The 17,217-nt window shown below is 41.9% G+C and overlaps 1 protein-coding gene across 2 annotated transcripts in view; it reads left to right on the top strand.

Annotated features, from left to right (window-relative positions):
• DEPTOR (DEP domain containing MTOR interacting protein) overlaps positions 1-17,217 on the top strand; it is a 77,510-nt gene that overhangs the window by 32,361 nt on the left and 27,932 nt on the right. For both annotated transcript variants that reach the window (XM_065831382.2, XM_065831383.2), the window contains one exon: positions 3,948-4,126. In XM_065831382.2, the coding sequence (XP_065687454.1) occupies positions 3,948-4,126 (179 nt within the window). The remainder of the gene's footprint in view (positions 1-3,947; positions 4,127-17,217) is intronic.

Below are 17,217 nucleotides of genomic sequence, written 5' to 3'. Positions count from 1 at the left end.
GGAAATACTTTATATTAATTGGAGATAAGTGCACATACCTGGGCTGTCTGGACTTCACATTGTTTATTGTAGCAAATTCATCCTGCAGAGCTCTTGGATTTCATTAGGTCCCTCGTCCATGCACGCTTATTAGCAACACCTTGGCAATTTCATTGGATGCATTTGCAACTCAAAACTGAATGCTCGAAGTCAGACTACTACAGAAAGAGTTCTGCAATGAAATGTGTCTATGTGCAATGTATCTTTTGTATCAGCTTGCTTATAGCATTGAGAAAGAAAATACTAATTCAGTGCAATTAAATGGCAGAAACTGGAGAAAAGTATTCATGCACAGACGTGAAGTCACCATTGTATTCAGCTTGTTTATCAGAATGCCTGTAGACCTAATTTCAAGACAAATGCAACTGTGCCAAAGCGAATCTATCTGAATCCAACATATTTTAAAAATCTGTGTCTAATTTTGTAGATGCGGCTGATTATCACCAGGCTTTGCGAGTTTAAGATACACATTGTAATATTATTTCCTGCTCTTCTCCACCCACTGCATGAGGGCTCCAGTACGGTTGCATCCAGAAGCCAGTGTCATTTGTGCTTGCCAAAAATTGCAGACGTGTTATCCAACATTGGTCCACGCAGATTTGTACCCTCAGTGGGTAAAATAAGCTAAATGCTTTAGAAGGAGCTGCAGGTTGTTGCTTGGGCAGAGGAATGGATGCGTTAGGCAGGTTCCCTGCATTCAGACAGCTGTTTTGGGTAAATGCCCTGTGCTCTCCCTTGGGACATGGGAACACTAGGACTGTCCCCATGGTGAGGAGCTCCCTTGCCATGTCTCCTTTCTGTGTGACCACAAACCTTCTTGTACCCTGGATTCTCCTCTCTTGTGGCATTAATGGACTCGATGATCTTGAGGGTCTCTTCCAACCTAATTGATTCTACGATTGTGTTCTGCGATTACCTCCACCTCCTTCAGACATCTTCAGTGGCTGTACTTGTGCCATTAGAAGATTTAAAATGAGTTTCTGACTGTATTCTCCCTTCATTTGCACTGAAAATCATAAATCAGCCCACATTCCTGGCACATCATTGTGAACTTTGGTGATCCTTTCTGTGAACATGCTTTGAGTTTCAAGTTTGTAACCAGAGATGAAAACTAGTGGTTTTCCTACAGCTTTGTCTGAAAGTTATTGAATAGTTTATTAGGTCCAAAGATGGGATCAGTTTTCATACTCTGCAGGACTAAGCAAATAGATCGAACGAGATAAACAGTTTCCTGTTCAACAAAACCCTCCCTGCAAATCTTAAATAAATCCAGCACAGAACTTTCATAGCTCTAAATTAAAAAAAAAATAAATCAAGTTGTGCAAGCAGCCTATTTTTATGATGTTTGCAAGTCTCAATAGGTTTTGGCCAGGCACACAGGATTGTTGTATTTCTGGTGCAGTCGGATTTAGGAGCTATAAGTCATCTCATGATGTTGACTTCTACTGAGATTTTTCAACCAGATTTCACAGGGAAAGAAGTGCAGATTTATGGTTTTAATTTCAGGAAATCACTCAGATAATTCAGAGACTACATTCTTTGAATCACTTTCATTTTAACTCATCAGTGGTTAATTCAAATTTATCCTCTAGTGCAGTTATTTAGATAAAACAAGGTTAAAATTTTCTTTTGAAAAGGGCTTGAATTTCAGTGTTTGTCTAAATACATTCCCTTAATGCAAGATAACACCAGTTTTAGCAAATAATATGTTTTGACATGGATGGTCTCATGGTTTTTTGAAACAAGAAGAGAATGGAAGAGAGGCCGTTTCTGATTCTGGCTAATGAAAGGCCAGGTTTTTGGCTGATGTAAATTGGTACAGCTTTGTTGACAGCAGCGGAGTTACAGTGATTTACTTCAGTTAGCGATGTGAGTCTACAGATCGCTGTTTCTGGGTTTGTTAAACTGTCAATTTGTCGTGTCTGTTTGTTCACGAGTCTAAATCCTTTGCAGTGCTATTCTGGGCACACGCAGAAGGGTGTGAAATGTCAAGCTGAGTGTTTTTCTACTTGATATTTTTCCAAACTTCTTTTGTGTCTCTGTAAAACTCTAATGATTAGCATCTCTTTTATAAGGAGTTCTCTATCTGCAACTTCAATGAGCTGGTCAACTAATTATAGACTCATCAAAGAACAATTAACACAATCCTAAGGATTTTTTATTTTATGGCCGCAGAGCCCAGGTAACCAGTGCTGGGTAACCATGTAGCAGATGGTACGAAAAGACACGAGCTTTGGGTTTTTGCTTTTTTCTGACAGGAAAAAAAGCCTCATGAATGAGACACAGTTAAAGATGGTCCCTTAGAGCTCTCTCTGTATTAGATGTGGTTAGTGTGGGACAAAACGTTGCCTTGCATGCAGATGCTTGTAAATCAAAACATGAAAAAGAAGAAAGTCTTTGCAAGAGCTCTGGAGTCAAAACCTTGTCCCCTGTTGCACATGCTCTTGCTTTTGGCCTCATTCTGGGCTTCAGCTAATTTTGACTTCCGTAGTTCTTACTCAGAGGTGCTGGCAACAATGCAGCGATGTCTAAACAAGCAAATCATTATATGTACCACTGACAGGCAGCTGTGGCTGAGCAGCCTTTCCCTGGTGTGACGATCTGCTGCCTGCTGGTCACATCCAGCCAGTTCAGGTTGCTCATACTCTGGTTAAAATCAGGGGAATAAATCTTGCAGGTGAAGTCACAAGGGCTGGGCCTGTCAAACCTCCTCATTGTAATTTCAAATGAAACTTTTCTCTGTCTTCTTGTGGCACAGGCACTTCGGATGCAACATTATATTCCATGAATTCTGGACATGCTGGCAGTTCAAAAGAGACAGCCCATGTATGGATTCAAATCCAAATTTTTGATCAGAATTTTCCTGTTGTAGTTCAGTTGTGCCCTTAATTTCAAAATAGTTGGTGAAGGGACTTAGACGGGAAAAAAACCCCATGCCATCCTTGAGCTGTAATTCTGAAAGTCTTGCCATGAGTCCTATTATTAAACTATAATAAATAAAATAATTATGAAGAAAAATGAAGTTAGTAGATAAGGTGTCTATCGTGCTCAGTCTCCCAATAAAACAAAAGGCATGATTCCGTACTGAAAGGGAGTGATTCTCATTTCTTCTTTCAAACAGTCTTGTCTCTCAGACCATCAGCCTTACTTTTGCATTAACAAAATACTGAGACTTTTTTTTTTCTTATTACTGTGTAATTCATGTAGATTACTTGAACAAAGAAGAATTTCATTAGTGTATTTCAACAAGGTATGTGCCAATTGCTGGGAGGTTTAGAGACACCTCAGGATGTTCCTCTGAAGTCTGGTGTAACACGGAGCCAACTGAGGCACCGGGGACTTAGAGATTCAGGTGTTAAAATGTGCTCAGGTGTGTAACTTCACTGATGGCAACTGCATCACTGGGTGTTGGAAACTAAATATTTATCAACCACAGAACTACTTTTTTCTTCCTCTTGAATTTTTCTGCAGCTGTTTTAAGGCTATGGGGAGAATCCGAACAACTTGGGGGCATAGTCCTACTAACTGTAAAAATTAATTAGGAATTTTTAAACACATTAGTCACGATCTAGTGCTTTTAGATTAATTTTGTTTCAAAGTTGATTATACATTAACTTTTAGAGAAGCTAAAGAACTAAACAGAGGAAATGTGAAACTGAAAATGTTGTGTTCTTGTAGAGGAAAAAGCTAGAAATCATTAACTTCACACAGGGTTAAAAAACCTAAACTTTTTGATGCGGTTATAATTCACATCCTATGTTTAGACTGATAGCCTGAGGAACGATTTACAAAGTCAGTCAAAGGCTCACATCTGTTTGCTTAATATCAGTGAGATTTGCCAGAATAAATCTGGAGTTGCTTATTTGAAGAACCGTTTTCCCTAACCGATTTTTCTCCCCCCGTACCAGGCTGATGAGTTCTGAAAATACTCTTCTGCAAGCCAGGGAGGAGGAAGGAGTCAAATACGAACGGACGTTCGTGGCATCGGAGTTCATTGACTGGCTGATGCAGGAGGGAGAGGCCACGACGCGGACGGAGGCCGAGCAGCTCGGCCGCAGGCTTTTGGAGCACGGGATTATACAGCACGGTGAGAAATTTACTGCTGGGTAGTAAAAGATACACCTTTCTTGGTAGCACTTGCTTCAGGTCCAATCCTGTGGAGGAGCTCATGTCTTCTTGCTCATAATACATCCAATTCTAAATAATTTCAGGTGGGCATCTAGGTAACTTTATTTAATAGAAGGGTGACTTTTTCAAAAGTTTGTCTTGGTTCTGAAAATTCTGCCTTGTGCAGAAAACAGCCAGAATTTGGAGTTGTATAATAAGAACATAATGATGTGGATGAAAATAAATTCTCCTATGCTTGTGATAATTAACTGGTAGAACTTGTCATCAGCGATACATATAATTGAGGTAGATAGCTTTGTAAGGATCAAGTAGGGATTAAAGCCATATATAAGCTAAATTTTCTATGTGGAATAAAAATGACAGGTGCTGTGTATCCTCCTATTTGAGGACAGGAACAGAGCACAGTGTGATCCCAGAGAAGCAGCTTTTCCTCTTGGTCATGTTGCAGAGTTGCTATACTATGTTTAGGTAAAAAAAAGACTATAACTTGCAGCTGAAACGTTGCATTATTTGTCCTAGTGGTGTAACTTCTTTGAGGCAGGAATTGAATATTTCTTTATGGTCCAGCCCAGTGTGTCTGGCAGATGCACCTTCACCAAGGAGCTCCCTCTGACAAGGGTGGAGGAGGCCGAGTTTTGTCTCTGTACTGCCCCGAGGGTGAAGAAATAGACACCCCTGGCACTAAATCCCATTTTACATGTTATCATCATCTGCTCTCGGTGCAAGTTGTCCTTCTTTGACCAGGTGTTTTCCACCATAAGTGTGTTGCGGTGCCTCTGGGAACGATGACGGGGTGCCAGGAGGTGACAGAACAAGCTGGCAGTAGCTGGCAGCTGTGCTGCTTAATTCACAACAGGAAAGTAATCAGATCCTGGTGATCCGAATGTTGTCATATCAACACTAATTCTGACAGAGAACAAACAACTCACGATATCAACAGGTTGTTAATATACAAGGTGCTCGATTGAGTAGGTTACTTTGTGAGAAAACTTGGGTTTAAGGAGTAGAGAAAAATGGGGGCATAAGTGACCTGCACAGTTCCTTTGTGGTTGTAATCATGCTCTAAACATTTACAATAATCAGCTTCCAGTTCTATAATTACCCCTCTCCTTCCTATGATTTATAGGGTGCCAACTGCTTGGAGTTTCATGGACGGGGCAGGTATGACACCCCTTCCTCTTTACAGCAGCAATGATTTCATTCCTGTTTTTACCCAAGCATTTTCTGTGTATTATATATGATGTGAGCTTTCCTTAAAGAAAAGGAGAAAAAAAAAAAAGACACGACTGAGATTTATGCTGCTATTGACATTTTTTTTTCAGAGGAAATAAAGTCAGAACTTAATTCTTGGTGCAAAGCTGGATTTTCTTTGCTGTTGAAGTTCTTGCAAACCTAAGAAGGTCAGGATGTGGCTTTTATTGCAGATCAGCCATTGCTTCATTAATGAAGGCAAATGCTCAGGGGTGCGCCTTGGCAGGGAGATAATTTTGCCCCATCAGGCCAGCTTTCTGGGGATGTTCCTGGGCGACACTGGCCCTGCTCACCTGTACGCATCGCCCTGGCCAGTTTTGCAGATTTATCCCCTGCACATCCTCTTCTAGCAGTCAAGAGCACATGCAAAGTGCTCTCTTAAAAAGAGAAGTGAAACTCATGAAGTGACCACAAACGTGGTGCTGGGATTTAGTTGATTGCTGAGGAAGTGGCCTTCTCCCTGCGAGGCACCGTCATCTTCCTCACACAGCTTTTATTGGGGTAAAGGTGACGCAGTGGGGAGTGTGACACTGGCTTGACGGGGAAGCTGGAAGTAAAATGAAACCAAATCATGTTCTTGAGGTTCATCTTTACGAGTGGACATGCTTTGTGCACACTCCTAACCAGGAGATTTCATTCTCTTCTGGATTTCACAGGAGCAATTTGTCTAGATAGAGCTAGGAATATTGATGATAGTACTAGCAGAATTAACACAGAGCTGGTTCGGGGTTCGTCTCCGCAAGTGGGCATCATCTGTGTGTTTTGAAGGTTTATGTAATGCTGGCTTCCTCTAAGAAGGGAGCTCAAAATGAGAACTCCTAGTACAGAACTTGGGATATAAACTGTAAAATGGCAGGAGTAGTTTTCTGTTCCACCTCCTCCATCTCACTGAATTATACATCCAGCTACCAAAAAACTCCCACCATGGTATTTTTCTGTCGCTTAGTACAGTAAATTCGTTTCATCGTACTATGCTCCCTTTGTTTTGTATCTCCCCAACAGTACCAAAATGTTACTTGACATTAATTGACATCCTTGTTGGCAGAACCAGCAGAAAGACTCACGACTGTGCAGGAGTAGAGAATAAAACATCTTCCTGCCCTAAAGGCGATCTTTAGCTAGAGGTATTGTTTGATAACCACAATATGGAATAAAATAAAGCTTGCCCTACTCTTTTATTTATTACTTTGCCTAATGCAGTAGAAAGTAATAGAAATAGTTGCATCGAGTTGCCAATCTTAGAAGTAATTTTCCAGCCACAACTGAATTGCGCAATTTATTTTACTGATACTGACTTTCATTTCAATTACTCGGAGAAGCTCTATTCTGCAGCTGAGGTACTGTATGCAAAACAGCTTCCTGTCACATTTATCTTCACTTTAATTGGTTGGACATAAACCACATTTCACACAGGAAACAAACACTGATGCTAATTTTAGAAAGGAAAACAGTGGTTTAAGAGGAATTGTATAAATACTGTAAAAACATCAAATGTTCCCATTTAAAAATAATCTTCCTGATCTCTTTGGGCATATGTAACTACACATATTTCCCCTGCCATACATGAAAATGATGAAACATGCTGAAGTGTTGTATTACTTCTTTCCAAAATCCCATTGGCACGTGCAAATTGTAACCCACAAACCACCATTTTCACAAATAGGAACCAGATGTCCATTCCTATGGACTGGTACTCCCAGTTACTATGGAATACAAAATTATAAGTAGCAGAGTATTATACACTGTACATTTCTTGAAGGCTTGTGTTGGCAGTGTCAATTGCCAGTAGTTACGCTGCATTTGTGAACACTGATGGTCTTTGCCAGAATGCAGGAATAAAGATTGTGCAGAGGATTATAGACACAGTGATGCATATTCAATAAGAACAGGGACAGAAGGCCCACAGAACACATTTCTCAGCTGTAGAAAAGCCCATTTTTAGCTTGGTGACATATGTAGAGCTTTGTAATATTAAAAGACTGTCCTCCAGGAGGCTGGATCTTTCCTGGTTCTTCTCCATATGGAAATGGTGAGACAGGCTAGCTACTGTGGCCAAAATGGACATGCAGAAAGAGAGAAGGAAGTTTTCTGCCAACTCCAGATCAGACCAAAGCAAGGATGGGCGAAGGGCAGGCAGAATATGAACATCCACACGCAGTCACAACCCTTGCTCTGTCTGGACAACAGAGATACTGAGAAGTCCAAGGAGGAGAGAGGGTATCCACAGAGCTCTTTCTGGCATCATTTTTTGGCTTCTGCTTGGTTATGGCACTTGCTGCAGCACTTACCCTGCACCTGCAGCCCCAGCAGCAGAGCAGCACTGGCACAGCAGGCTGAGTCCTGCCGTCCTCCTCCAAGGACTCGGGTACAGAAGCTGGGGGATGGAGAAACCTCTGCCTGCCTTGCAGAAAGCTTTAAGGTCTGGAATCTCAAGTGATGAATACTTTCTGTTTTAAAATCTGCTTAATAGTGTTAAGAGAACCTGTGCCTTCTTAGGAGAGCACCTGCACCTTGCAAGATGAATATCTGCCATTTGTCTGTGACAGCGACCACAGTAAATGTGTGCTAAGATGTCACAGGCATGATGTGTCTTCTCCCCTTGCCTCCTCAATTGCAATACCTTCGAGTTTTGAAAAGTTTAACTGAGTTAATCACACTCGACCAGACCGGGCACGTTCAAGGCGCAGACGTGTTCTCCTGGCTTGGCACCGATAGGGGTATTCACCGCCTCTCCAGAGGTAATCATCTTTTATCAGCACAACTCCACTGTGCAAATTGCTTTCAGAGACGAACAAACATTTTGTAGTGACTTAGTGAGAACAGTAAATATTGACACATGCTGTCTCTGTGTCTCTGCAGAAAGCTCTTAAAACCTATATCTAACTTTCCCTATTCTTTGCCAGGACCTTTATACAGCAAAATTCCCTTTAACAAGAAGATCAGTGCATGTCATTTTAAGCATCCAGGTACATGATGCAGTTGAAAGTTTGTTATAATTGTGGAAGCAGATTAAATATCTAACAAAGTATTATTTCATTTGCTTTTGTTGAAAAGCTTTCCCTCTCTCATCTAAAATTTCTGCAAAGTATGTGTTGTTACATTTTCTTTAGATGTCCAATTGCTTATGTTTCACTGACATTTCTTACTTTGTAAGTGAAGACTTGTCATAGATGTGAAATATATACTTCTTCCTTAATTTGAGACTTCTCTTTGGAACCCCTTTCCATGGAAATATCAACTGCACATAGCATTTTATAAGTGCCATTGAACCATTCCATAAATCCTTGACTTAAATGGTCATAAGCTTTCTCCTCCAAAATTGACACATAGTTCTTAAATATATTTTTTCTAGTTGATCCAGCACCTGGATCACATGAGCTGTTTGATATACCCAAACATTCCCTGTGTATACTCGATGCTAAAAATTATAAAACATTGCATTTTTACACATGGTGCCTTGATTTATCTCAGCAGGACACAAACCTCCAGTTAGCCTTTGCAGGCCTGCAACACAGCTTTGTTTTTATTATAATCCCGGTTCCCCCTGAGCTGATGCCATGCAGAGACACTCAGTTGTTTTTTTGTGTGGCCGTTCTTCCTCAGCAGTTCCTATATGCCAGGAGAGTAACCTCACCCACAGTAATTCAGCTGCTGCTGCTAAACCTGGAGACCACTTTGCATATTTTCCATTATTTTGCACTGTTAGGAAAGCAAAAAAATAAGAACCTTGTATGTAATTGTATAATCTTCTAGCTTCCTATTCTGTCGGCTTCTCTTTGTGCTTTTCTTGGAGTTGTCTTTGTCTAAAGCAGTAATGGGTTTGGATTTTGAAAGAGCCACACGCTCTATGCATTATGGAAATAACATATGAAGACTTCTTTTCATATTAACTACCAAATTCTATTTTTCTGACAGAGAATGGGTTTCAGTTTTTAACAGCTGCAACAGAAAAAAGATACCCAGATGGGCCTTTTCATCTTCTGCTTCCCTTGCCACAGACTGTACTTTCCATACTTTATTTGGAAGCAAAGAAAAGCAGTTGGCTATGTTCTGTAAACTTGCTAAATTAAAGACGATAAATCCTCATACACAAACTGAAAAGACTGCTGAAATGCGTGTGATTCAACACTGACTTTTCATGCTAGAGTAAGTCGCGTGTATTTGAAAATACACTGAGAATAGATGGCAAACCTACTGGAAAGACAAAATGTATATAGAAACACTTATCTGCATACCTATTTTAAGGCAGCTGAAATAAAATGTTAATGCACTGAGCAGAACATACCGCTTTAATCAGAGCAGGATACTCTGTATTTCAGTTCCGAGTGAACTTTTGACAGTTGTCTACCATAATCCTGATGCTTTAAAGGCAGTATAAAAGTTGTCTGGACCTTTTTTGCACTACATGAATATACCACAGTTCATTGAAACAGCTGAGGAGGCACAGTTCTCTAATCATACCACAGTTTTTCTCTGGACCTGCTTACAGGTCTAGGATATACTTTTGGATGTGCTTACTGGCTTTGCCCTTAGGTAGGATGAACTGGAACAACTCTCTGGATTTCTTATTTCAGGGCCAGGATCTGCCTTGAAGTCTTATACAAGGGGGTCAGTGGAAACTAGAGCAGTTCGAGCTTAGATCCATTGCACATTCAAAGTAAATGTCTTGTAATCCAAATGAGAAAAAAAATACTATTTAGTACAGAGGCGCTGCCAAGAATTTAACACGCCGGTTGAATACATTTGCAGGTGGGCTTATCTGCAGTCTACGTAGCATATATACATTCATAAAAGGTGGAAATGCAGGCGTTGTTTTTATATGGCATAGGGAATCCAAGATTCAAGGCCCTGTGCTTGCTGAACATCTGTGGTCTCTCTTCCTTGACTTGAGGGAGCTCCAAGCAGGTGGAATTCATCAATGTGTAAAAGGAAACTAATCTGAATAGGTGCCATTATGAAAATGCATTTGCAGATGCCAGATTAACTTTAGAAAAACAGGAAGGCTTTGAGAGGAGTGGGAAAAACATTGCACAATGCAGAATAAAGTGTCATTTTTTCTCCTCTGGCCGCACGTGCGTTGGTGCAAGGCAGGAGTGGACGGGCTGGGGTGGCAGGGCAGAGGTGGGCAGCGTGGGCTGGGTGAGGAGCTGAAAGCTCAGGAGCTGTGTGGCTCTCAGCAGCTGCTCTGTGTTTTCCAAGCTCACGGGCTCTGTGCAAGCCAAAGTGGACACACACAGCTCCAGTGCTTCTCTGGCAAGGGACTGGAACTGAGCTGGCAAAAGGCCTGAGGCACAGAGGGGACGGGCTCAGCAAGCTATGTGCTGTCCACGGAAAGAGGCATTTTTTAAGGAACTCTTATTTTATAGCATTGATTTGTTTCCTTCCCTTCTAAACACTGGTTCTGCTTAGGAGAGGGGAGCGAGGAAGCAGAAGGAGACGAGGCTGGAGCCAGACCCTTCCCCCACGCACGTTTTGGGAGCTGGTGGGAGCAGATTGAGCCGTGCCCTCCGTCAGATAAACCAGCAGACTCCCCTTGCTCTCAGTGTGTGTCTTGTCATCCTGCATTTGTTTTTGGTATGATGTCAGTTCTTTTGGAGCAGTGTCCTGCCACTTCAGAGGTCAAAACTGGTCTGGTCATCTGTGACTTGATGTATGAAGGTGCAGACCATTGCAACCATGAATAGTGGTGACTGAGAGAGGTGGGGTTGTTCAGTCTGGAGAAGACTTCAGGGACACATTATTGCAGCCTTTCCGTACTTAAAAGGGGCCTATAGAAGGACGGGGACAGACATTTCAGCAGGGCCTGTCAAGACAGGACAAGGGGTAATGGTTTTAAAATAAAAGAGGAGAGATTCAGGCTAGACATGAGGAAGAATTATTTTACAATGAGGGTGGTGAAACACTGGCCCAGGTTGCCCAGAGAGGTGGTAGATGCCCCATCCCTGGAGACATTCGAGGCCAGGCTGGACGGGGCTCTGAGCAACCTGATCTGGTTGAAGATGTCCCTGCTCATTGCAGGGGGTTGGACTGGATGACCTTTGAAGGTCCCTTCCAACCCAAACTATTCTGTGAAAGTCCAGAATGATCTCCTGCAGCTTCAAACTGGGTTTAACATCATTTTAAGAGAGGAAACTACTTTCATAAAAAAATAGCGTACTTGCAAATAGACTGGGGCCACTGCCTTGTACAGCAAAGTGTGTTGTGCGCAGTTGGAAGGAGTTCAGTGCTGCTTTTGTCTTTAAGCAAGGAAAGACGTGACGTATCAGCGCTGAAAACACCATATACTCTGCTAATGCTTTTATTACCTCTTACTCTTAACCCCAGCACAAGCATAGGCTCACACAAACAAGCGCACACTTCAACATGTCCTTTGCTCTCTTGAGAAGACTGCTCCTCCGGCTCCTTGGGGAACTTTGATCTCTTTCCCACCGCTCCCTCGACACGGAGCCACTGTTACCCAGCTCCAGCCACGGGCTCGCTTGGTGACAGCATCATGTTTCTGAGGACTTTCAGAGCAGCTGGAGAGCATCGCTGGATGTGGCCTACTGGGAACTGCAGCTTTCAGCTGGTAGAAAGCATTAATCACCATGGTGGAGATGTACACAGATTATCAGCATAAAAATCACAGGGAACTGAAGTGGTAGGAGGGATTTGGGGGAAATGCCAGTTATGAAAATGGCCTGATTTTTAAGGCATGAGTCACACCATTTATTAAAATAGAGTTCTGTACTTTTTACAGCCTCCTCTGTTCTATGAAATCAATGTAAAGCTAATATTTCTATCTGTCTCTGCTGTGGATCAGCCTCCTTCCAAAAGAAGAAAAGGCTGTTTGAGCCCCATGTAGATCCCAGGATTTTATGTCAGAATCAGAAGCTGAAAGAAGATTTGCATGCATGCTGCAATTTATATTTTGTGCATCTGGACAGAAACTCTTAAGCATAAGAACCACCAGAGCTGCAATATTAGTGCTCCCAATCAGAGAAATGTTGAAATAGTTAGTCTGATTTTTCCCTTCTTGACAGTAATATAGATGGGGAATGACTAGCTAAAATGCTTGCCAAGGAAGTATAGAAACTCTATGAGACAGTAAACAAATAATTTAGCTCTACTAGTTAAACGGTCATTATTTAAAAAGAGGTGTGTTTTTGTATAACTGACGGTATAACTAGAAGGCAATAGATCTAGGAAATGAGAATACAGGCCGCTCTCATTGGTGTGAAGCAGCGCTGTGCAAGGAAAGGAGGATCTGCAGGGTACGAATTGTTCCCAGCTTGTGCTCATGTGCAGTACATTTGTATTATCTGCTACTGTGAGCCTGAGCTGTACAAAAAGGAGGACAGCAAGTCACAGGTGGGGCGCGAGGTTGTAACTGTGAGCATGCAGTTCTGATAGCTGGATTTTAGGAAGGATAAAGGAAGTCTGAAGAAGACCCGAGGAGGGCTAAGAAAAGTGAGTCAGAATTTAAGAGGTGTTATTTATTCAGCGGATCAAAGATATGTTTGTGAGTTGGCTTGATCACTTCACAGACATCTTTAAAAAGATTTCTGACCAGATCTTGTATAACTTTCTGACGAAGGTGTGACAAAGTCCAGAGATTAGCAGCTAAAGCTAAACAAATTGAGCATTGAGTTAAATCTTTATTTCCTGGCAGGGAAAGTAACTGAAGGCTCAAACAGCATTTAAGGGGAAGAGTAAAGTGGTAATCACAGCCTACTTTAAAGTAAGATTGAACTGTAGTTTTGGAAGATTAACAGATGTTTTTTTAATTCTGTTTCTAGGAGAAATTTTGTGGCCCATGAAAGTGAGAGATTGGACTGGTGGGTTGTGACTATAACTCCAAAGTTTGACATCGGTGACGGTGACTCACTGTTGGTGCCTTTCCGCCCAGGACCACAAGCACTCTTGTGCACTTGTATGATTTTGAAGGTTGCCAGTCACCATATATTTTATTTACTCTCTTTGGTATAGTTTCCTTCTGTTCCATAAGGTGCACATCGTAACAGGAACATGTTGCTGCATGAGCACTGGTGAATTAATTTAGAACGAAAAACCCGTGAAGTCACCCCACCTTGCTCTTTACATCACCCACATCATCTACAAATACAGGTCCTGATCCTTGTCAGGCATGACCTGACAAATTAAGGCAAACTGAAATGAGTGCCAGTTTGCTTTTCTATACTGCATTATGAAGGGTAGAGAACTAATTCAGGAGGCCAAGAGGCAACAACTTTCATGAGAGGGACAGTTAACTGGAGCAGGAGCCTTGTTGGGCACCACAAGTTTATCTGCTGCTGCTTCAGAGTCGACACTCCACATTGGCTGGAGGTCACAACCTCTAAATTACCTTTAAAGAAATCCCTCCTGTGCAAGTCTGTGCAGTCCTCTCAGCATTCTGCAATCAGACTGGAAAGGTTCTTCACTCCCACATTTTTTCTGCTGATTGCAGCAAAACACAGGATGTCAAAGCAGCTGTGGTGAGCACCCATGCCTGCGCTGATACCTCTCACCCAGCAGGTACCAAACGTAACAAAAACAACCTTCTGTGCGTGCTCTTTGTCCAGCATTCACACTGTTGTGATTTACCAAGGATGAAGACATGCGCAGCTCCTCCTGGTCAACTCAGGCACCACATCCGAGGAGGAATTCAGGGGCAGCCTGTACTGGTGTCTGCCTCCTCCTCCTCAACCTCTTCCTTCAGGTCCTTGGTCTGGAAATCCCTGTTTTCCACACCATTCCAGATACACTCACCCTTAGGCAGAGTCCCAGCATGGACATTTCATCCCATATCATGAATATATCAGAAAGCTGATAATTAAAACAAAAAAGACAAAAAAAACCCCAAACATGGAGCACACCAATAATTTTGGCAAGATATTTTATTTGATGATGGAGGCAATTTGAGCTAACTACTCCTGTTTATTTTTTTGAGCTTCTTCTTAAATGTATGTAAATATTACCTCTTAGTCAAGGAATATACAAAAAGTTGCATGCACACTATTGTTCTAACACTCTTGCATGAAATGTGAACTATCATTAGAAATAAGGAATTAAGCTATGAAAGTCAGTGAGCACTCCAGACTCTGTACTAATACTACTTGTCATAAATATTCTGGCTACAAACCCTTTGTTGTGTAAATCATACATAAATATTCTACAACATATACTGATTGGTCTTATATTTTCCACTTGTGTTCATTTATGTATAAAAACTCACCCTTCCATGGACTAAAATAGTTACAGCAGGGATGATTTACTTTCATGTAAGACCTAAATTTTGCTACTGTAAATATATAATGTTGTGATATTTCAGTCAAAACAAGTCTTGTTATTCTAAAATATGATCCGTATCTTGGCATAAAAAAGATTCTATTATGTAGTTTCATGGTCAATAATTATTCTAGAATTTCAGAGTGCTTTATGATGTCTGCAGCAGAAGTGTGTGTTGATCTCTGATTATCATAATTCCCGAAGACTGTCAGAGCGCTTCAGTTAACGACACAAACAGAACAGAATAGGTTTAATTAAAAGCTGTAGTGCCATAATATTTAACTTGGATCAGAAACCATATTGATATTTCTTATATTGCAAATGGTTGGCAGCAGTGATTCTACTTCCAAGTGAGTATTTGTGGGGCCCTCTTTCATTTAATGTTATGAATCCCAGTAGTGTGCTGAATAAGTAGGGCTTGTCTTTTTGAGTTTCAGGGAACTCTTCAAGATATCATTAAAAAAAAGGAAATTTTCTGTATTTGCATCACATTATTCTAATAGTGTGGTAGGATATTCCTAGATGTTGCTACTTTTACTGATTATGTCAGTGGTCTGAAAATGAGACTGGTAGCTGTGAACACCTACATATTGACTCTGCCTCTGATAGCAAATTGTTTTGTGGATGTAGGCAAATCTCCAGATCTTTCCTCCTCTATTTCCATTCTTCAAAAACAACGATTGTTAGTAAGAATTGCTTAATAGTGTTGCATAATATGTGTGTCTAGAATGATGAGCACAGCAGCAGTGTGCGTCTGCAATATTTAACATGTCAGAACACAATAACATTCCTAGCAATGCTAAATTTCACTTAGCAAAGCCACTTTGCTCATGAGGGATGCATATGGCTGATTTGAGGGAACAACAGGTTCAGCACCAAAATGAAGCAGAGTGAAGTCAAGTGGCACCGGCTCTTCGGAAGCTCTTCAATAGAACTGGGCAATCTAGGTAACGGGGGTCTTTTCAGTAGATGGAACTCAAAACATGGCAGTTTGACTGACTAGCATGACCTTTCCGCTTTATTCATGAAAAAAGACAGAGTTTCAGAGCTCTATTTTTTTTCAGAACTCTAAGAAATGCCCTGAGGCCTGCGCCACGCTGCGGGACTCTCTGCAGACAGTACATGGCAGCTCAGGCACCAGCACGTGCAGTTCAGAAAACTCCTGTGTCCTGATGGCTCCTTGTGTCCTAAAGGCAAAAGGTCCATTTGTACAGTGTCCCCTCTCTGACAGTGGCCCAGGCAGGCAGGAGACATGCTTCTTTATAAGATGAATTTATGGTCTGACCCCATATGGCAGCTTCTGTAAATATATGGAGGGCTGTGCCCTGAGAACAATGCCTAGGACTGGCTTCTTCTTTATTGTCTGGATGATGATAACTTACTTGACATCCCTGGCATGAATATTCTCTCAGAGACCACCAGCTGCTGGAGAAGGTGACTGAGCTTTTTTCTTTTTGAGGCTATTCCTTCAGCTCAAAAGTGTCAAACGACATGCTGGAAGTTAATGTCTAAATACAGCCTTTTTTGCAAGGCCGTCATATATGTGCTGTACTTCTGTGGGGCTCATGAAGAGCAATCTGAGAGACACAGAGGTGTCAAGAAGCAATGAGAGCAAGAAAGGGTGTGTTGGGGTTGAGGACGAAGGGAGAGGGGCCAGCAGGACTCCAGGCTCTGGACCTGGTGTAACACCTTGTTCTCTGCTACTTTTGGACCCCATGGGCCAGGCAGAGCCAAGAGCAAGGAAGAAATTTGGTGTCTGTGATAGGAGGTTGAGGCCAAATGACACACAAGACTTGGCTGATGTCTGAGTGCATATCTGTGTTGTTGTTTACACTTTAAATATAAATATGTATAACCCACCAGTTTTTATGATTCGATACTGGGAGAAATGCAATTTATAAACTAGGTAAATGCAGAATCTAGGTCCTTTATGGAAATAATTTCTGTGGGAAATCATTTCTGTGGAACGTGATCACGGCAGCTAGGTGAAGATGGAGAAAACACAGCCAAAAAGAAAAGTCCACTGCAGTTATTCAAGATACTGCAGTACTAATGCAGGGAGTGCTCCAGAGGGCTTTCTGTGATCAAGCTTAGAAGGAGTCAGAGCACTTTTGGGACCTGGAACAGAGCTCCGTCCTACTGCTGCATTTTTCATCTCTATTAAGACGCAGCATCAGTGGCAGCAAACACACAGACTTTACGACGAAGCTGCAGTCTGCGGGTAGGCTCGGCACTCTTGCTCTGACACCAGCAACCTCAGTGTCAAAGCAGATTGTAATTAAGACTTCTCTTTGTTACGTAAGAAATGAATTCTGGCTGGGTGCCTGTTCCCAAACCTTGCGTATCCGTGCAGAGGGAGGAAGTGGCCTGCAGGAAGTGTCTGGGACACGGTGTCTGTGGGGAGCAAGACAGAGGAAATAATACACAGGTCTTGATTCTCTGCCGCCCCGTAGCCCCGAACAAGTTGGTCAGTCAGAGCTCTCAGGGGCGGTCCCAGACTGATGAATTTACAAAAAACTCAATGTAAGGAGT

This window comes from Patagioenas fasciata, chromosome 2 (assembly GCF_037038585.1).
Source record: "Patagioenas fasciata isolate bPatFas1 chromosome 2, bPatFas1.hap1, whole genome shotgun sequence".
Classification (NCBI taxonomy): Eukaryota; Metazoa; Chordata; class Aves; order Columbiformes; family Columbidae; genus Patagioenas; species Patagioenas fasciata.
Note: the sequence above shows the minus strand (reverse complement) of the source record. Positions and strands in the feature narration are given on the sequence as shown.